The sequence below is a fragment of the Sylvia atricapilla genome, chromosome Z (assembly GCF_009819655.1).
Source record: "Sylvia atricapilla isolate bSylAtr1 chromosome Z, bSylAtr1.pri, whole genome shotgun sequence".
Classification (NCBI taxonomy): Eukaryota; Metazoa; Chordata; class Aves; order Passeriformes; family Sylviidae; genus Sylvia; species Sylvia atricapilla.
Window position 1 is genome coordinate 50091721 of NC_089174.1, and position 22221 is coordinate 50113941.

Sequence of the window (22221 nt, forward strand, 5' to 3'; positions counted from 1 at the left end):
CACTAGTAGGTGGCATATTTCATGATAAACTGTAAGGCTGCTTTATTACATTTGTTGTACTTTGAGGCACCTGAATGAAACAAGACTTTCCATCTTGGCACTGTTGAACAGCCAGTGCTAAAAGTATTGACCTGCTTACAAGCAGGGAAACATTCCAGTTATGTAAACAGCAGAGAAGTATTTTTTTCTCTGCATTCCTAGAGTAAGCTGGCTTTAGCTGAGTCCATAACTTCTGTGTGTGCTGTTCCCTTTGCTGCCTTCACACACACCAAACTGATTTTTTTTTTAACCACAGCCTGCTAACTAACCCTATTTAAGCACAGGGTTTCAATGTGTTTTTGCAAAAGCCAGCAAAAGATTTTGAAAAAAAATGGAGTTATCAGCTCTAAAATGCATTTCCAAAATAAGGGAAAACTGCTATGCTAGATGAGGCCAAATGCTGCTCTGAACAGCAATTGTTTCCAACAACAGTTGCTAATGGCAGCTGAAGAAAACTTCACAACAGGACAAGTTAACACCTCCTTTTTTTTCCTCCTGCTCTTCTTCTTCTTCTTCTTCTTATTCTTCTTATTCTTCTTCTTCTTCTTCAAGTACTGACTACAATAAAGATTAATAGCAATACATAGTTCTCTTCCTTGAATCAATTGAACCTCTTTTAACCTGTTAATGTCACTGTCCTCGGCAAGATTCCATCCTAGGAATTTTCAGTCCGAATTCTGTAGTGTATATAGCAGAGAAGAGGTAAAATAAAAGGAGAGAAAGAACATATTTTTGCTGGTTTAAATTGGCTGCTTCTCATTTCATGTCTGATGCCTCTAACCCTTGAATTATTAGCAGTAATAATTCTCAATCCTCTACACTTTCACTTTCTATAGTTACATTTTCAATCATTGTGTTCCCAGAAGCAAGAGTTATTTCACATGTATGATCGTTTTTCTGTTTGTTTGCTTTGAGATGAGGCAAGAAAATAGGCACATAATGTTACTACTCTGGCTACATGACCAGTTCATACAGGACTGCAATGCTTTTTATTCTATCCTTCACTTCATAGCTGTAAGAGAAAGCTGCATCTTTTATTTTTCCAACAACATATATAGGCACTTGAAATTCATGGGCTGCAAGAATAAGCAAAGCACAGTGACCTCTGGTTTTCCTTCATTTGGATCAGACCTCCACCTTGACCACAACAGAAGACAGGCAGAAACCATGCTTGAAGTAAGAATACAAATCTGAGATTCTTCTTGTGCAGCTCAAGCTCACTTCTTCACTCATTAATTGAGGAATGTTGTTGGCAATGTATGTTGCAATCAATCCAATCCTACATTCATCCTACTAAATTGACTTCACCCTATCGACAAAAAATGTTATACATTTTCTGGCTCATTGCCTTTTCAAATTCAGCTTGAACAAGTAACTATTGGTCTTCTAACATGATGTGCAATTGCTTCACGTTGTCTTGACTCCTTCAGATGTATTTCAGGCAGAAGACAGAGCAGAACAGACAGATTAACTTTACCTATTTGATAACTAGTATCCACAGTCCTCAAAGTAAGGCTTCTCTGGAATGTCAGAGATAACGAAAGCCCCACATAACTAAACAAACAGCTCAGAACAATAAAGTGATCCATGCAATTTCCTGTATTGTCTCTCTGGAGTCCATGGGCTCATGAGGCTCCTAAGTGAGCAGGAAAAAGACAACAAGCTCAGCCAAAAAGAGAGGTACCGCCGTAAAACAAACTCTGCAAGAGCTGTGTCAGCTGCAATGGGTGTTATTTCACCTTTTCAAAATGCAATTAGAATTGAGATAACTATGGAAAAGAAACAGCTTGGGAAGCTTGAAGGATGTGTGTGTCAGTTCTCCCTCAGAAACAGTAATTCTACTTTGATGATGAAACCAACATTTTAAGTGTGGAAAATACATTTTGAAGACCTAATTTTCAGGTGCACACCAGAGTTTCATTTCACATAAACATACGGAAATGGGAACTGTGGTCTCAAATGTTGAAGACTGCCCTCTTTCTACTGAATCCAGGGAGAGTTGTGTTGGTGGGTGCATTGCTTTGCAAGATAGAGTTTATCTAAGTAGCATGCAGTATTATATATGCACCTGTCTGCATTAATTGTTGAAAAGTTTGTTGATTTGTGGAATTAGATGTTTTCTCCCTATGTCCTTTGTTGGATTTTCTTTTTTTTTTTTTTTAATTACTTAGAAATTTAAAAAAATTATCTCTTTTCCAATTCGAAGATGAAGTCAGATGCTTTTTAAAATAAGTAACAAGCATTTACTTACCACCCTGTGTTTGGCATTTGGGTGTAAGGTGGTAAAGCTGATGTTCAGCTTAAGCAGACTTTAAAGGACTCTGTATATCATCCACATAATGTTGCATCTTAGAAATAAGCTTATACATAAAATCAGAAGAACAGCATAAAGCCAACAGACATGAAAGCCCCTGTTGCTATCAACAGATAGCCTTGTTAAATGTTTGGTAAACTACTACGGATAATTGTTGGTCCAGACAATGAATATTTGTATGGAGTAGCTAGCCCTGTGAGAGGCACAGACTTAATTTAGATTAATTGAGTGTGTGCAGCAAGATTAATTTTGTCATCACTTTTTATTTATTATAACTCCTGCCTCACTCAGAGGCAGCTTTATCCAAACAGCCAAAACAAGAGATCTGTGTTATTTCTCAGCCTCTGAGTAACCACTTTTGCAGTCTGAATGTATCCCTAAAACTTTTCAAGTGGTCTTAAATATAAGATTAAGGTGGCAGACAGATATTACATGCTTCCTGTGGCTCTCTGGGAAAAAAAATGGTGTTCTAGACAAAATACAAGCTTTAAAATATTTGGAAGGTAAAAACAACAGAGTTTGCCAGAGGATGGGTATTTCACAACAGCTCTCAAGTTTTCAAAACTTATTTTCAACGTGTGCTAAAGGAAAAACAAAGACTTTTCAATGCTTTTAGGAGGCAGAATCATTACAAAATGGATCTCCCCTGACAAAGAAGTCCTGGGTACACACTTTTCATCTCTCAGGAGCAAATGTGTCATGATGGACTCGAGAATCCTCTCAAACTGTATCTAAGACAAAATCATGTTTGGTAAATGAAGGCATTTTGAAAGCCTTTGGACATATCTAGTGAGTCTAAACCAAGTGTCACCTTGCAGATCTAACAGATGCATAGAAGCCCTGGCTCTAAGGCAAAGGAGACAATAGGAATACTCTGGATAACCTTTCAAGGATAGTAGGATTTTCTTTTTGTTTGGTTGGGCGTTTTTGTTGGGGGGAGAGGAAGTTGTGCTTTTTAATATATTTTAGTCCTTTCTTATTCCTACATTTAATGTCTGAATATAATTCTACCTGTTTGTCTTGAAAATAAATTTTTAAAAAACAAAATAAAACAAAAGCACAAACAAACCTGCAGTTTGGTGAGCATGTAAAAAAATCATGTCAGTAGAGCAAAGCCATAAGCTTTCCAGAAGGAACCATGTACTTCATGCTGGTTTTATTTGTTCTCACAGTGCACAGGAACACATTTTGTGTGTTCTGTATGGTCATCCATAGGATGCCAGAACATCTGCCAGTGAACTTAGCATCTTGCCATTTAACCTTTAGCCACAACTATGCAGACTATTTAACAAGGCAGGCCAAGGAAGTAAAAGTTTTTAAGCATTCTTGAGTAGTGATCTTAGGATTTTAATGTGTAAGTGGTCAAATCTTTTTATATTCAAAGCCCAGAAAAATAAATGAGCTTTCCCATTTTGCTTCATGTGACTGTTAGTTGTTTTATGAAACAATAATCAATGTGACTTTCCAAGGTCATGTGCATGTTAGTGACAGAATTCAAATATAAAATGTCAATGCACTCTTAATAAGTTCAAGATGTCTGAGCAAAATTCCTTCTGTCTAAAGCATCCTCTTATTCCATGTGCAGGATAATTAAAATAAATTATGCCCATGAGAAAAGCCATACTCTAACATCAAAATCCCATTTATTTAGATAAGTTTCAAATCCTTCCTTGTTTTGTTCTGACAAACTTCATCTGTCTTTATTTGCAATTGATCTGGCTTTGCTTAAGCTTAATGCAGTGGGTTGTTGGGGGAATTTTTGCCTCTGTTGCTTCCATGATCAGATTTAGATAATTGAAAATAGGATTCCTTAGCCTCTTCTGCTCCCTTTCCGGCTCCCCTCATGCTCTTTATCTTAAACTTTGTTAGTGACCTTTAAGGCATCCATTCTTGGCTATCCTCAAGAAGCAACAATTCAGAGTCATCAACAGGTCCATTTCACTCTGAGGTCATAAGGTCAGGCAATGGTTTAGATTTCAGAGAAACACCACCCTTTGGTCATAGGTATAACAATGGACAGTACATTTCACTGCATCTGGACTCTGGGGAGAAGGTTTGAGACAGGCAGTCATGCCAAAGACACAGGAAGAGGATGAAATGCTCTCATTTATTTTTCTAATAGATACTTCATTTCCTGATCTTCCTTTTCAGTATTTACATTAGAAAGCACCTCCAGCTCCATTGCATTCTACGGCATAGTTCACTAGTAGCAATCATACTCACTCATAAATGGTATATTCAACACTAAAAAGGATGGCTGACTCTAGCCTTTAAAACTGGAAAAGCACCCTCCCTTCTTTCCTGTCAGCTGGACTAAGAAAACTAGCCACCACATGTAAAGAACAACCACTTCCTTTACCCCACAGATATTCCTAAGATTTCTTCATTCTTCTACTCTGGATTTTTTTTTTTTTTTGAGGTGTTCTCTAAGGGGAAGGAGGTAGCCCCTGAGTTTTGATGCTGCAGAAAGATGTATCCTCACAGTAAACTCTTAAATATGCTTGCAGGAGAAAGAGGCAAGAGTAAACAATGAAAGGAAAAGGATGAAAAAAAGAAAAAAGTTCTTCCTTCTAATCAGTGGAGAGGGGAAAATAAATGCTCAACTGTCTACATTTGTAATTTTAAAAGATTCTTGCTTGCTGGTTTGTAACACATGCAGCTGATTATAAAGTAACAAAATTTAGTAAAGAAATTAACAGGTTTCAAAGCTCACACTGGCCTTTCATGGAAATAAACGTTTCTGCATTCTTGTAGCCTTTCATTAAGGACAAAAAGCAGTTTCCATTATTATCTCAATTTTAGTTCTGCAAGCTTTACTTTGGGATTTGAAATTTTCTACTCTTTTTTGAAATCCAACTAATTAATGACTTCAGAGGGAATTTTAGCTATCTCTGGACTTGATTTGGATTTCAACGGGTTTTTTCATGTATGTCTTTCCTAACCAGAGTTACATCCATGAACTGAAGCATTAAATGCATGTATGCATATTAATTTTTTATTACTTTTGGTAAGCCTGCTGGCAACTCCTGCAGCTATGAACTTGAGATTGCACAGGACAAAACAAAAGACAGAAAAAAAATTGAGAATTTTGTTGTTCATGAATCTGTGAGAGTGTAAGAAACATTTTCAGGATCATAACTAATCATTTTTTTAAGGATACTACAGCAGTTAAATTCAGATTTAGATTTCATGCAGCATTAGCCATCCTCTTTCCTCTATATAGATTTTTAAGGTCAAAAAATAAAAGGAACGTTAAAACAAAACATATGGATGTGCTTTATGCATTTTTTAACATTTAAACTTTCCCAGCCTATAATAAACAATACAGATTTGTGATACACTGTACTTCTTTTTCTCACATTTTTTTAAAATATAATCTTACACACGTAATCCATTTATTTTTGAAAGCGGAACATGAAAATCTGCAAAACATTTCAGTCAGTTTCATTCAGCCATTGAAACGGAACCATTCTTAGAAGGAACAAGATACTTTGACCTTCTACAGTTCTTGAAAAACTTACCAAATAAATGAGAAGAAATCTCTGTGGGGGGAGCATTTTTTCAGTGGTTGTGGTAAGAGGTCTGGAAATACATCTAGAAATCATACTGCAGTTTCTTCATTCCTCTAATTTTAAGTAAGATTTGTTCCACTTTTTTTTTTTAGCCAAACCACTGTGTCTATCCAAAAGTTAAAATCCTCATCAACAGCGACAAGAGAGAAGAAAGCAAACTTCTGCTACCATGGGTCTAGCACATAGAAGCAGAGGAAAATGGTGATTTTTATTCTCAGCAAAAAGAACTATTTTATGATTGAGTGCCAGTGAAGCTGGTGATCTTTCAGGTGCTTAGTTTGTATACATAGCTAGCTGTCAGGTGTACCTACACTGTTTTTAAAAGAGTTATCATATGGTGTTTATTTGGAAGGGTAGTAACAGTCACTTCAGGGAGCTTGTGCATTTTTGAGATATTAAAACAAAGACTGTGTGTCCCCATTACTACCATTAAGTAATAAAAAGTAATAAAATTGCTTTCAAATATCTTACTCTTTTCTTTTTAAGTTATATTATATAATACAACCTTTTAATGCCTTTACAAGTTCAATCTAACAAGGGTAACCTATGGTGTGACACTTGCACATGCACAAACAAAACAACACAGCAACTAAAAAGTGAAGCAATTCTTGTACTTCTGAAGAAAAAAGAAAAAGCATTCCTTGTGGAATGATTTTACAAGTGTGTGTAATAAATTGTTGGTGTTTATATAGAAGAAGCTTTGAGTGTAAAAGACTACCTAAATTGGGGTGAAATAAGCCATTGCTTGCATTCACAAAGAGAGTTTTCAAACCAATTATGTGCTTTTATGACACTTCTGCTGATGTCAGAAAAAGACTTTTGAGGGATGGTATCAAACAGGAGATTTTAGTCTGTTCATTGTGGAAATAATGGTATCCTAAAGATATGAACAGAAATTGTCCCCCCTTTTCTTGGTATGTGTGTATATCATCACAGTCTGAGTAGTCTGAGTCTACTCAAATTTAAAATTAGAATTTATAATTAATTAATTAGAATTTAAAATCAGTGTAAAAGCCTGCACAGATGTCTTCTGTATTTGGAGACCTAAAGGGTCTATTTGAAAGATAGAACACCACCTGATTACCAAATACTGATATCATGGTTACTGTCCTGATGTGTTTAAAACAGGGGGTAAAATCAAGAGTGTATTTCTTGTGTGTACACTCAAGTGATGAGGAGGGAAAATGCAAATAAAAAGCTTGGAAGGAGAAGTGAAACAGGCAGGAAAGAAAAAATCAAAACAGAGCCAAAATACTTTCACATACAATTCATGATCCAGGATCTTCAGTTCCTACCTGATAGCTATAAAAGAGCCTTGGAATTTCTGTTCCTGCATGTGAGTAAGTATTATTTATATCCCATAAGAGAAGTTCTCCACACTGCTTACTCCACAAGTAAGATGATTCCAGCCCATATTTCTGGTGAACACCTGTGCTTAAAGCTTCCCCTCATATAATCTTGAGACTTGATCTAAGCCAACTCTAAGCTGATTGATTCTCTTAGAGGCCCATGAGCGATGACAGTTATACCAGGATCCTCCAGGCTGTCCTAACTCACCTAGAAAATGTGGTCATAACATCACTGATGATGAAGACTGCAAAGCTGCAAGAAGAAGTAAATTCTAATTGAAGATGGACTTGGTCATGCAGTGCTATTAAGTGCATGGTGCTGATAACAGCTCTATAACCTGGCATGTCTTAGGATGAGACAGAGCTGAAGCAGAAAGAAGTCCTCTCCGTTTAGCTACCCTCAGCCAAAGCTCTTCCCTCCCTGGGCATCTCTTTCCTTGCCCACAGCACTTGCTATAGGGATGGACTTTTTCTTCACTGATGACAAAGGCTACATCACAGCAACAGAATAGAGATCCTTAGACAAATTTATCCCCAAACTTGGTGTCTAATGCAAAGTAAATCAGCAATTGAATCACAAAGACTTCAGTGAACATGGCACTGAAGCAGCAAATGAAATTATAATTGATTTAAAATAGAGTTACTGCACCTGGAACAAGAATAGAGTACAAAGGTACACATACATGGAATAGCTTTATAAAATGAAAGAGCAGTACCACTAAATTAATCAGACTTGACTTTTCATCATTACCTAATTTTTGCACACCTCAGGTAATTTTAGTGGAGAAAAATAATTTATTCCTGACAAAATAATTTATTTATGACAAATATAGGCTTTGTACAACATACAGAAAATTTATTCCAAGAATTTCTTCTACATCTTTTTCCCCAAGATATTTTTATAAATAGTGACAGTACTGATACATACAGCAATTTTTTCAACATAGTGTGTGTTTTGTTACTAGTTGTCCATTGTCAAAAGACCATACAAATCATCTTCTATCTCACTTTTCAAAGAGATAGCAATTAACTTTATTGATTGTCTTTCAGATAATAATTATGATTTTATTTCAATTGACAATCATGCCTTACGTGCTGAGAAATTTCATCTAATGGCAAATATCAAAACCAATAGAAATGAGAGCATATGTTCACCGAACTAGATTCATCTATCTCCTTTTTGGCCATGCAATACTGATGTGCTGACACATGCACAGAAAATCTTTGTGACAAGTAGACAAAATACAAGACCATGGAAAAGGTAAATAGGAAGATGTGTTTCCAGACATGATGACTGTACAGAGAGGGGAGTACACTAAGCATCATACTGATGTGTCTGCCTTCCTCAGACAGACAGACTTAGGGCCATCACTCACATGGATACATAGGTGTGAAGACAGAAAGACAACTCTTTCCTCCATGCAAGAGAATAAGGGTATAACATTTAGATGACTATCTTCAGACTAAATCTGCGGCTCTGAAATGGTGTCAACTGTCATGTGTCCATTGGTTTCACTGATTTCCAAAGTCCATCCAAATTTTGGTGTCTTTCTTAGACCTTACCCTGACAAAATTCCCATCAGTAATAAACATGAACTATGCTTGAATATGCATGGAAGAATTAATCCCAGAACACTGAGTCTCAGTTTGAGTTCCTGATGTTTATTTTTGTTCTGCTGAAATCTTAGTATTATCTAGCCTTTGCTAACCAGGCAGGAAAGGAGACACTTTTGACTGTTAACAATAAGAGGATATAACCTGACTGTCTATTCAAGCAGAAAAAAACCCCACATGAACCAAACAGACTACTTAAAGATGTCTTAAGATTACTCTGAATACTTTTTCAGTTTAACTTCTGTAAACACACAGACTTTTAGTGTGATTTTAAGTGGGCAAGGGAGCCAAATGCAAAACAGCATGTCCTCCTTTCTGTTTTCTTTAACTTCTGATAGGCTGACAAAAGGGACATGGCATGGTTGTGTGAGTGACTTCAAACAAGGGTTTGTAAGCTCTTGGAGTGCTGAGTGTACCTGCTGTCAGGACAGAAAAGATGCAGCAGATGTCTGGAAGAGTACAGGATGGAGGCTGACACTCTTCCAGCTGCCCCAGTACTGTGACATGACTGTTGGCTCCAATGCTGCCCTCATTACTGTGTAAAAGAGGTGAGTGGACCTTTCTGCTGATCTAGCTATCATTTCAGTTTTTGTCTGCTCAGATCCTGAGCTGAGAAAAATGTTACAAGAATCCTCAATGTTACTTATTACTGCTGGCCCTGAAGTTAGCTAAGGAACTCACACTTCCTTCTGTGAGAGAAAAACAGTACATTCTTTCTCCAACCTTGTATATTTTCTTTTTTGTGGCACTGTGGTTGTTAAGAGCTCTTTGTCCTAGATATGGATCACAGAAATTCTGAAAGCATTTCAATTTCTCATATTTTCAGTCCTGGGTTAGCTTAATTTGAAAATAACAATGTGGTCCCTGACATTTTCACTTAATACCATGTAATTTTTTATTAGAAATGATAGTGAAGTCTCTCTCTACTCATCACCTCTGTTTTTCCTCATAAGTCATTACTTATCCTATTCCTTTGTCTGTGTTGGTTTTAACACTAGCTGGAAATTAAACCCCAAGTAAGCCGCTCCCCTTCCCCACACCTCTTCTGGTAGAAGGAGGGACAAAAGCAGAGACTATGGGTTGAGGTAACCATTTATAGAAAGCACAAAGCAGTGAAACAAGACATGCACCATAACAACAGCAATATTAATAGCAAAAGTATCCAAAAAGAGAAGTCGTTTTATCCACAAAAAGGTGTTCACCACCAGGAACAAAACCATGATGGCATGGATAAGTCACACCCACATGGCTTCCCCAGAGAAAGGCACTCCCACTCCCAGCAACCAGGACACCATCATACCTCTTATCAATTATCTCTCGCCAAGGTGAAGACAATTTCTTGTCTGAGAGCAGCATTTTCATCATAGCATCTTAAATGAACATCTAAAATACTTCATATTCATAGGCAGTACTAGAGGTTGTGTGAATATTAGTAAGGTAGCTGTATCCCTTGAAACTGGAATCCTTTCTTTAACCACAGAGAAAAGCCACTCTTCTCCTGCTTGCAAGTTTCAGTTGCAATTGGAAGGAACTGCTCTGCATGCTCCAAATCTTCTTTCCCTTACTTCTTAAAACTTCAGTACCCCTGGAAATTACAGAAGACTACTCACTCAGAAAAGCACTTTCCAATGGTGTTTGTGAAGGTCATTTCTTAGATGCTTTGGAGCCTGTTTAACATAGCGAAGAGAATTTAGAACTTTACCTCATTCTTCCAGAACACCCTTCTGCTGGGTTAGTGCAGAACATCTCAAGAAGGACACATGCACAATCAGCCAGTATCTGTATGCTGTAAGTTAGCAGGGTGAAAGACTGACAAGTGCTTTTGTATTTCAGGGCTAAAATATACAGCAAGTTTAAAAAAGCAACCTGGAATAGCCTGTCAACAAACCTATTTTTTAATTGTTTCAACCTATTCAGGAGGAAAAAAAAAGCCATAAACAGGCATCACCATACAGACTTTGTCAATATCTTTTGTCCTGCCCCACTGGAGTTTTCAGAATCTTAAGTTACCTTCAATATGAACCTGTCTTTTATGATCAAAGGTGCCTTCCACATTTTTCTCACATTCAGTATTTGCCTGGATCTTCCAAAATTCATACAGCGCATACTTCAGGGTGTAGAATATGGCAAAATATAATCACTTCAGCATTAATGTTGTAGGCCAAAGACAGACTGACTGTGTGCTTATGGATAAAGTATGCTTCATGAATTCTGAAGAGCTTAACTTAGAAATGTAGTGAACATCTGCTGTGCAAAGAGAGACCAGCAGATGTTTTGATTTTGCCTGCCTTTTTTTTTTTTTTTTTTTAATCTTGGAGGCTAGCCATATGATATTCTTATTGTGCATTGGGCTTGCCCATCAGTGAAGACAAAATTCTTATGACTAAACTTCATCATTGTCTGAATACTGAGAAGCAATATGAATCTTGTTTTTCTTTTTTTATAACTTGAACTAATAACCCATAATTTGGCTCATTCAAATTGCTTGTTTGCTTTGCTGAAGACTAAAATGCAGAGACCTCTGGCTGAAAGAAGAAACTTTTGGCAGACTGACACTTCTCCTCCTACATAATAATCTCTTTCCAAAGTCATGTGGGCAGACATTTTCCTCTCATTTAAGTGCTATATATTCTCTTCAGTCTGTGTCAGAAATCCCAAAGGTGTCAATGGGATTTGTGTGTATAAATCAAAGCCGACAGTCTTCAATTTGTGTGTGCTTAAACAATATTTATATGGGAAATCTGAACTTCAAGTTTCTAGTCCTGGAAAATTTATCTTAAAATAATTACAACCAGTGAATTACTGGTATTTGAAAGGATTGCAAAGTATCTCTCCCAACTTTTAATGATAAAACAAGGGATAATTTAAGAGCTTTATCTCATTTTATTCCTCCTTCTTGAGAATATTCTTGTATTTATAGAAAATTCTTTGTTTCCTCCATATGTTCTGTTAATGGCTGAGGCCTAAAATGGCCAAAAAAATCCACTCAGATTTTATGACTAAGATCTTGATAGTCCAGCTTTGGCTCCTCAGTACTGAATGCACAATGCATTCTTCACTCTACTTTGACTACTGCCACTAGAAGAAAATTAAAAATTTCAGCTTAGAAAGTGCTGAAAGTTCCAGCAATGCATTCTAACATAGGGAGCTTCCAAGAGCAGACCCTGCTGTGCAACAAGACTGTAGTCTTGCTTGATCTTTGCTGTAGTCTGAAGGCAATGAATGAAGCTGCAAGTAGGTTTGGCATTGCAACACTGAGAGGTGAAGGTTCTCAGCCAAGAGGAGGATACACACATTCCAGGACTCAGGAGCTGGACGTGCTCTTTCTCCTAAAGGGCACAGGAAGAAAGAGGATGAAGTAACTTCCCAAAGCCCTTTCTTTCTTCCCCTTTCCTAGAACAGCTCTGCTGCTTTCATTTAAACCTTGAAGGCTGGATACAACCTACCAGGGCCTGGCACTACTCTGATACCATATTAATGTCTCCCTGGTGGCAGATTTCAGAGGTCGTTTTCTGAGATTGAAAGTATTTCTACCCCTACTCTGTAAATGCTATTTCTGAAAGCTTTCCTCCTCATACAGTCCTTTAAATGCTCCCTTTTGAAAAACTGCCTGAGGAATCTGCAAGAGGAAGTGGACAGCAGAGAGTAATCCTGTACCCTGGCAAAGGCTGAAGGGGAAGAAAGAAGACTAACTCTGCTAGCTACATATTGTATTAGGTTTCCCCAGATGGACATTGTGTGTTTGAACACAAAGAGAGTCTTAGAACTTAAGCTTAAGTAACATCAGGTTCTGATCTCTGTTCTTAAGCTGCATTTTATCTCCAGTTTACCTAAAATCTAGAATGCTGTAAAGTTCCTGCAGAAGACCTAACATTTCAGTTGCAGCTGGGTTTCCACTGTGTCAAAAGTTGCTAGCAGAACATCCTTACTGTAAAAACAAAAATCACCGGCACTCCTTCAAAATTTGTAGGGTATGTGATATTGTGGTGTTGTCTCTGCAGGCACAAATACTGTGTGGGCTGAGTGCAAGGATGCGTTCTGTCCAGCTGAATTTGGGGGAACAGGAAGGGGGGGAAACAACGCTTTTCTTCTCTATATTTGGAAAGATGCTTGGCCATGTTTCATTGACTAATTCAAGCAAAAAGCTATTTGGCTAAAGGACAGCAACCCCTCAGACTGTTTGTTTGCAGAAGGGTTTTTAACTGGGGGTAAAGATTTTCCTTCCGTTTAGAAATCAGGGTGGTGTTAAATGACCATATGATCTTGTGGGGAGACAGTAAAGAATTACTGGAATTCACGAAGTCTGTGGATTTTAATAAGACAATTAAAGAGATGCAGTAATGTGATTGTAAAAGCAGCTGAAGTGCTGCTCTTAAGCTTTCCTTTTCAGGACCAGTCAGCCCTCCTCTGTCACATGACAAAGACAGTTTATTCACAGGATCTAATTTTTTTTATTACCTGCTGTTTTGTAATGGAATAGAGTCACAGTCCAGCAGCACCTTCTAAAGTACCCTGTCATCAGAAGCCACATGAAACCTGCATTTTCTGTTCAAATAATGAAGCTCAAGGCAGATATTTTGACCTTCAGGGACACTTTAAGTGGGAAAAAACTCCTTCTGCTCTCCACCTCCCCATCTGCTACAGAGCAGTATGAACCAAAGCACAAATAATATGCATGAATACAACAGGGAAAAGACCATCAAAAGAAAAGAGCTTAAGCACACCAACATGGAAAGGATTTGTAAAGAGCTGGGAGCCAGGCTTGGAGAAGGCAATTTCATTACAACAGAGATTTCCCCTGGAAATGCTGCTTTCAGAAAAGCTTAGTGAACATATAGTGAACAGAATGCTTGCTGCTTACACATACATACATGACCTTCACCATCTGCAAGATGACATTTTCTTTTGCAAGTACAGCCTCATGGATAAAATACCTTCTTGAGGATTTTACATGCTGAGTCCAAGCTTTTAAGTTTCAGTTTATTCCAGAAATTATTATAGGGTTTTGTTAAATCACATCAGGAGCAGACTTGAATTCTTTGGCTGCCCTCACTCTTTCCCTCATTCCATTAGATATCTTTTCCTACAGATGCTGATGCTAACTTCTCAATGGCTTGTAATGCTTTAGTGTCTCCTCTCTGCACAAATAGATTGAATGTCAATGAATTAAAAAGAGTTACCTGTGTTGTACACAAAGGAAAATATTTGAGGAGAATTATTCACTAAATACATGTCACTGATTCTTTTCAAAGCCTTTTGAAATACAAATTACTAATACAAATTATCTATGGACTGAAATTTCCCCTTGCCATTCAAATTTTCCTGGATTTTGTTTCACATCAGTAGTGTGCTAGCATCTCAGTCTTGCATCCATAGACAAGATTTAGCTGTTTGCTTCTTTATTTCTCTACTCCTGTAAACTCCCAGTGTGATAAATATAGCTTGCATTGATGACTTCACTGTGCAGCCCTGTACACATATATCTTTTTGTTAAACCAGTAAGAGCTTCTGTGTAGCATCACTGGAGGGCCTGTGACTTAAGAAAATACACACTTTCACAAATTGTACATGTATTAAGGTACAATACCTTAATATTGAATTAAAGTATTGTACCTTAAATTTAAGGTACAATAAAAATAATCATATTATTTTATATAATATAAATAAATTTACAATTGCCCTGTTATTTTTGGCATTTGTAATCCTGATGAGATCACTAAAACTGAAATTAACTACTGTGTTTTCATCATTAGTCATACCTGATTGCACACTGGCAACTGGCTTTTGACATGAATTGTTCTTCCTTTGCTAAAAGTCTTTTCAGTAAATTTTCTTTTCCTTTGCTTCTGAGTCCTAAAATGTGTGGCAATTATAAATATGAATCTGGGATTATGTAAATATTGGTGAAACAAAGGAACTAACAGCTTTCCAACAAACAAATCCCCAAACTAATGTACTTTTCATGATATGCAAACTCGTGGGTAATAGCAGAACATCCTAACTGCAGTGATCCACTTCAGTTAGAAGCACCTTGAGAAACCAGACTCTTCTTGCCTATACACTTCCATTCTTTCATTCTGGTTTGTGCAAAGACCAACACAGTCTACAGCCCAGTGCAATATAGATAAGAACACTAGGTATACTTGGTGGTGTGAGTCAGACCACAGTGGATGCAATTAGAGCATCGTTCTTTAATCTTCCAAAGACCAATTATGCCAATCAGCTTGCTGAGGATTTCAGTTGTTGAAGCAACTTTCAGCTACCCTTTCAAGACAAAGAACAGTAGCCCAAGCATGACGTTGTCTCTTTTATTTTACTACAATGTGAACAGAAACTGATCCATCACACAGCACATCCATCACTACCAGAACTGTTCTTCACATATATCTCTGTACGAGAGTCTGACTTCTATTCTCTCTTCAAGCACTGAGTTGCAGAGGTATACCTAATAAACAGATTTTTGTGAAGCACTTGGACTACTCCATAAACATAAAACACATAAAAACATGTTGGATTTGTATATCAGATGGATCGTTTTCCTAATTAAATAATATTCTCTGTTACTTATTCTCTTGACTTCTACAGTGAAATCTGAGTATTGTTGGGAAATCAAAAGGAGAGTATTGGATCAATTTTCCATCAGCTAAAAGCCTGAATGGATAAAGAATGTATAATTTAACCAAAAGATGGAGTTTAACTTGCAAAGGCACCAATGTACCTGTGTATTCCATCACCTTGTGATATGTCAACAAAAGCAAACTCAAGAGGAGGAGTAGAAAATGTGTAAAGGAGGGAAAGTACCAGCAAAAGGCTAAAAGTTGCAATCAACAGGTTTAAATGGCTAATCTGTCCCAGGGGAATTTTTCTGAGACTAAGTTATTCCTGGAAATGCAGTTGATTAAGTGGAAAACTGTTCAATTTGGAACCAATGGCTAAAATAAACCCAAGTTCTTGACACATAATATTCTTGAGAATTAAATCTGTGCTGAGATTGGTTGAAGGGTAGTGTGTTCTGAATTTGGCGGTCTCTCTGAAGGAGGTCTCTCTGAAAGTATCTCTCTCTTAAAGTGATTCACAGACAGCAAGACAGCACAGGACCTCTTCCAAGAAACGTCTTGTAATGTCACACTTGGTGACTAGGTACTTTCCCTAACGAGCGCAGTTTATTGTCACTGTTGCTACATCAATGTATATGTTTGCATACACATGCTGATGTACACATGCAGGCGCTGTCCCTGTCCTTTATGGACACACCCTTGTGGACACTAACCCCACGTATCTGGACACCTCGCTGTAATTTCTGCAAGATGTACATAAATAAAGTATTGCTACATCTTGAAAGTTTAAAAACCGAGTCCTCAAGCTGCTAAAGTGTGTCCTTGAACAAGAGAGGGAGCCTGTGACAGTGCCAGGAGCGAGACCAGAGCATATGGACCCTTCAAACCTCCAAGCCACAGGCGCATCCTCCCCGCAAAACAAAGAGTTAATAACCAGAGTTAATTTAGCACGTGTCAATGCAAGCCCTCACTCCGTCCCCGCGAGCAGCAGCTCCAACCCTTGCGGCGAGGGAGGGCAAAAGGCGCTCCTCACTTTTGGGGGGTGTCCTGCCTTTCCTCCCCCCTTCGCTTCTGCTCAGGCGCGTTTCCAGCGATCGCCACCCGCCCCGCTGTGGGGCTGGCCCCCGCCAGCCGTGCGGGACCCATCGGGGCGGGACGGGGCGGCGGGAGGCGGGGAGGGACGCGGGGGGGAGAACGCTACCGAAAGGCGAGGAGAGGAATACCGAGAGAGAGGCGTGCGAAGGGTAGCGCCTGAGCCGCGGGGGATTAAAGGGCGCGGATACCTGCTGGGGCCGGCGGGGAGGCCGGCCGGGAGACGGAGAGGCAGGCCGGACGCCCCTCCGAGTGAGAGGAGGTGGGGGCGTCAGGGGCGACCAGCGGCTCTTCTCCCGCTGCTGCGGCGTCTCCCCGCGCCCGCTGCCACGCCATGTGGCCCCTGGTGGCTCTCTGCTGCTGGGGGGGACTGTCGCTGTCCCTGTCGTCGTCGCCGCCGCCGCCGCAGGGCCGGGCGGGCGGCCAGCCGGGCGCCCTCCTCCGCGCCCCAACTTTCGCGTCGCCATCCCTGGAGTCGCCGCCGCTGCCCGACACGACGGAGAGCAAAGTGGAGAAGCTGGGGCGCGCCTTCAAGCGCCAGGTGCGGCGTCTGCGGGCGCGCAGCGGGCGGCTGGAGCTGGTGTTCCTGGTGGACGAGTCGTCGAGCGTGGGTCCGGCCAACTTCCTCAGCGAGCTGCGCTTCGTCAAGAAGCTGCTCTCCGATTTCCCGGTGGTGCCCGCGGCCACGCGCGTCGCCATCGTCACCTTCTCCTCGCGCAGCAACGTGGTGCCCCGCGTGGACTACATCTCGCGGCGGCGGCCGCAGCAGCACAAGTGCGCCCTGCTGGGACGGGAGATCCCCGCCATCGCCTACCGCGGCGGCGGCACCTACACCAAGGGCGCCTTCCAGCAGGCGGCGGTGAGACCGGGCGGGGGCCGCGGGGGATGCGCGCTCAGGGGTGCGGTGAGAGCGGCGGGGCCGTCAGGAGCAGCCCCGGTGCTGGGCGGGGTGCGCTGTGGCAGGGCGAAGTCTCGGCCCGGAGGGAAGGCGATGCAGTTGCTGTAGTGCGTGGGGCCCTGGGGGGCGATGGCTCGGTGTACGTTGTGCTGTGCTGGGCGGCGTGTGGTGTGGGAATGTGGTTCTCCGCGTTGCTCGAGGGTGTTCCGTGAAAAGGGGTGTAGGGCTGTACGCTGGGGTGTGGAATGGTGTGGTGTGGGATGCAGAATCGTCTGGTCAGAGCAATAATTAGTCAATATCTTTCGGCGCTGTCTGCATCTGCAACTCCCATGTTTTCGGCTGCCCTTGAAAACTAATGTGTGAAATTCGTTCTTTGAAGGAACGTGGAGCCCGTATCTCAATTTCAGAAGTGATGCGTATGAGTCAAGTCTGGCATCCGAAATGCTTGCCTGGTTTCATGGCAGCAGGACTTGAGTGCCCGCTAGCTGTCAGACATACCGACGTACGCTTGCCAGGGGTCTGTTTTAATTGCTGATGGCTTACTGAAAGGACCCCTTAGGCTGCGTACAGTATACCAATAAGTGGGAGCATGTCCCCAGGAACATTTCCAACCCCGTAACACAATCACTTCTTGTGCTTGTTGTCATACAGACTCATGGCAGAAATTTGGTCTAGGCAGCCCCTGGACATATGTTGGCACTTGATCCTACTGAGGAGGCTTGCCAGTAGATGGTTAATGGATAGCTAGTCTACTCAGGAAGCTTTTTTTACAAGGCTAGTCCTGGCTTTTCCTTCTCATTCGGCCTCTGTGTTCAGAAACAGCCACCAAACCAAGTCTCATTTTCAAGATACATATAGATATAGATACAGATTTTTTTTTTCCATCCATTCTCATTTGGAGCTGAGAAGTGAGATTGCAAGAGGTGCATCACTACTGGGCATATGAAGTTGGCAGAGATTATTCTCTTCTTCACTTTTGGCAGGAGAAAGCAAGTTCACTGTATAATGTCTTCAGAGCTACACATGCTAAACCTGCTTTAGGAAAACACATCCCTGTATTAGATCTTCCACTGTGAAGCATGTTTCAGTATGATCCATCCCAGGAGTGTTGTGTGAAAAAGTTAATGATACAAGTTAAAAATAACCATTAAAAACAAAATATAAGCTTAAGAAATACCATCTGTTGTCTTGATATGAAATCTTGACTAATGATGTCTTTAAAGTGGAATAAACAAAAAATCTCATCAGAAACCTACAATTTAGTTTCTTGAGCCCAGCTAAATTTTGTGGCATAAATTTTGCAACAGCATGACTGTCATTTTATATTTTGTTCTTATAAGAATGTGGGAAGAAAAATACTCGCATGGTGACAGGGAAAATTAGGATAGAATAACAAGGTTAAATTCCGGTCTGCTTACTAGTTCTTGGTTAAAGATACTGTATTGTGGTTTTCTTCAGCATGATTTCTTCATGTCAGACAAATTAACATCTTCAGAGAATACTCTCCTTTCTAGACACTCTTCAGAAAATGACTGTTCTAAGTTTAAAATACTACTTTGGGAATAAATCTAGAAAGTTTTTTAAGTATAACAAAACTGCTATTCTCTCTGGACTCTTAGATTGCTGCCTTACGTTTTTAACTGTCCTTTGGTATAACCATATTTATTTCTTCTTTCACTTTTCTAAAATGCCTCTTTTTTAGTGATTATTTTTGTTTTACACTTTAACTTGGGATTCCTTATGTTTCTGACCAGAATTCTCTGCTTCTTTTCTAAACTCAGAAGTATCTGCAAAGCAGGACAAAGTCTCTGAGGTTGTGTCACTTGCTTGTTATAGTAACAGAAAATGAAGGAAAGTGCATTGTTAGAACAAACCCAGCGCTTAAATCGTCATGCAGCACTCTTCATTGGTAGGTCTCAAAGTGATTAATTCCGATCTGTGACACTTCCACTGAAACCACAGAGGCAAAGAGATAAGTGAATTCTGCAAGGTCATCACGCCAGTTAGTGTTTGACCTGGGAACGTGAGTGAACAGGAGCAAGATTTGCATGGCAAGATTTGCTGTCTCAGAACCTGTGGCAGCAAAACATCATCCTAAAAGCAGACCTGTTCGGTTTGACAAGCTGTTGCACAACCACACAGCATCCATCTTCTTTGAAAACATAACAGAGTTCTCCTTGGCACTGCAGCTTTGTGTCCTCTTCAAAGGACACTTGCAGACAAGTTTATTGCAAAGGTTCTGTGTTTTGTCAAAGCTGTCCTTACTAACTTTTGCCGTGTAAACCACACTTTGGCATTCCTGTCCAGCAGATTAAATATAAATTCTATGCGATTCACGGAAATATGCCAAATATACCACAAGAGACATTGGTAAGAGACAGCATCATGGTGAGAATGGCTGAAAAACCATTGATGTTTGGGTTTGCCACCCTGTTTGTGAATTTGTGCCATGCTTAAGCTAGCAAGTGCTCATTTTCAGAGTCTTTCTTTTAAGGCACATACAAACAGTCTTAAAAAGCAGAAGAAACTGAGCTCATTAATTCAAAACTTTTTGGCTTCAGTTTTTCAAAGCATAAGTTGGTGGGACAGCACACACTACATGCAGCTTATGTTAAGCAGATTGCTCATTGCATTATAGAAAGCTAGAGAGCTGTTGTGACAGCAAGAGAGAACCAAAGCAGAATTGAAAATACAAGCAGGTTTGAGCAAGTGTTGCTCCTGATGCTTAAGGAATGAGTAGATCACAAGTAGTGAAAAGATCTCAGTAGTGAAAAGTGCTGAGACACCTGTAGGCAACTGCACTGGACCTTCTGATCCTGAGAGATAACCACTGCTAACAGCACCCATTATGCCTCGTGGGAGGCATGTGCATTTGTTACCAGATGGGTTTTGAAATAGAACCAAGGGGTCATCATGCAATGATGGAAGTTTAATTAGTCCTTGTTTTAGTAGCTGAAAATCACAGTTACATATATGCCAGCATTGGTGTGCTATCTTTATTGATGGACAGTTTAAACATCCTGAGGCTGCATTGGTTTTGGTGGTCTAAAAAAAAAAGATGAAAATAAAAATTATTTAAACTACTCAACATGACAATGTGTTAATAAATTATATTTTCTAAGAAGAGGATAGTTTTATTTCTGTCTTTCAGTGGAAGTAAAATGGGAACAATTTCTCTTCATAATTGAAGTGGAAGTTGTAGATGTGTACTACTGTTGGGCAGAAGTCAGAGATAGTACTCAGACAGTCTTAGACAAGCCAGATGTTGTGAAAAATCTGGCAAAGTGGTAGCTGAGGGAGACTTTGGGACTTCTTCAGTGTTATAAAAATAATTGTTGAACTAAAAAGGTAATCTTTTTGCTTTTATAATTCATCTTTCCTCCACTGAAGTCGGTATAGGCGTATGCAAGTGGAGGGTTTGTCACCTACAGAATAAGATTACACATCTTCTGAGCATCTGCTCTTTGAAATCTGGTGTTTGTATCTAATGTGATCTTGAGGGAGCATGATGAATGTCCAACCGGCATGTCATATTTCTGTGTTATAATTAATAAATATTAAAAGCGTCCCTCAAAAGAATGTCAGCATGTATCACTTTAGGATATATACAGTTCTAATGCTTATTTAATGCTTGTTTAAATAAGTAATGGTGGCTTTGTTTCTACTGAATGACAAAAGTACAAGATGCAGCATGGTTACCCACTAACATGGGAAAATTAGCTTTTATTTTCAGTGCATTTTCATATTCAGAATCTCATTTTCAAATTAAAATGAAAAGTTTATTGACGCTAAAGAGCTGAAAAATCTTTTCTTACCATGGTAAGTTTTAAGTACTTGGTTAAGTTTTTTCTAATTGAAAAAAAGTAGTAGCCTCTCACTGAGAAGATGAACATTCAGAATCATGTGTGTTGTCTGGTTATCAAGCATGTGTTTGTGTATTTTTATGGTCTCTGCAAAATCTGCAGCTAATAATGAGAGAGCAGCGGATTTTAGGTTATCTTTGGCATCATGCTCTAAATATCTGATGGTGGCTTAAGTCAACTGGAGCTAACTGACTTGTTGACGGCATTGGGGCTCTCTGAGTTTTGACATGGCCTTAGAAGTCTGTGGAGGTGGGCAGAGCCCCGGCTGCTCTGCCCTGGAGGGAGCCAAGCTGAGGAGTCAAGGAAGAATTTTGCAACTTCAGCCAGAGCACCTAAGACAAAGGCAAACCTCCTCCAGCTACGGTGACCTGGCTGGAGACCCACAAGCCCCCTCGAGATTTTATGTAGATCTGTTACAATTGATTGGTTCTGTACCCTTTTCCTCCCACCCTGGTGTCCCATAAAAACCCCTGAGTTTCCTCTGGTCGGGAGAGGTTCCTCGTCCCTGGATCCCTTTCGCTGGTACCCTCTCAATAAAGTACCACCCGCGGAAATTCCATACGAGACCTCTCTCTCTCTCTCTCTCACCACGACCGGCTAAAAGAGGGGCAAACTCACAAGGGCATGAGCTAAGAGCACTGAGCTGAAATCACTGAAAGCTGAAATCACTGAGCTGAAAAATCACTGCTCTGCCCGATGCTGAGAAGCCCCTCTGTCCAGCTGAGGAGCGCTCTGACCCCCCAAGGAGCTGTTTCTAGCGAGACATCCTTTGGGGTGGCTGTGGCTCTCTGGGTCCCAAGCGGCGGACCCCATCCACCAGCTGACATAGAAGTCTATGTTAGAAATATGGTGAAAGAAAAGCTAAAGTCGATTTGGTTTACCTCTGTGGCCGCCTTTGCAATTGCAGAGCTGGTAGTTAGGGA

The 22221-nt window shown here is 40.1% G+C and overlaps 1 protein-coding gene across 1 annotated transcript in view; it reads left to right on the forward strand.

Moving 5' to 3' along the window:
* Positions 1–16817: 16817 nt before the first annotated feature.
* SVEP1 (sushi, von Willebrand factor type A, EGF and pentraxin domain containing 1) overlaps positions 16818–22221 on the forward strand; it is a 119083-nt gene continuing 113679 nt past the window's right edge. Inside the window, exon 1 of the mRNA XM_066339716.1 lies at positions 16818–17396. Within this exon, the coding sequence (XP_066195813.1) occupies positions 16872–17396 (525 nt within the window). The 5' untranslated portion in view covers positions 16818–16871. The remainder of the gene's footprint in view (positions 17397–22221) is intronic.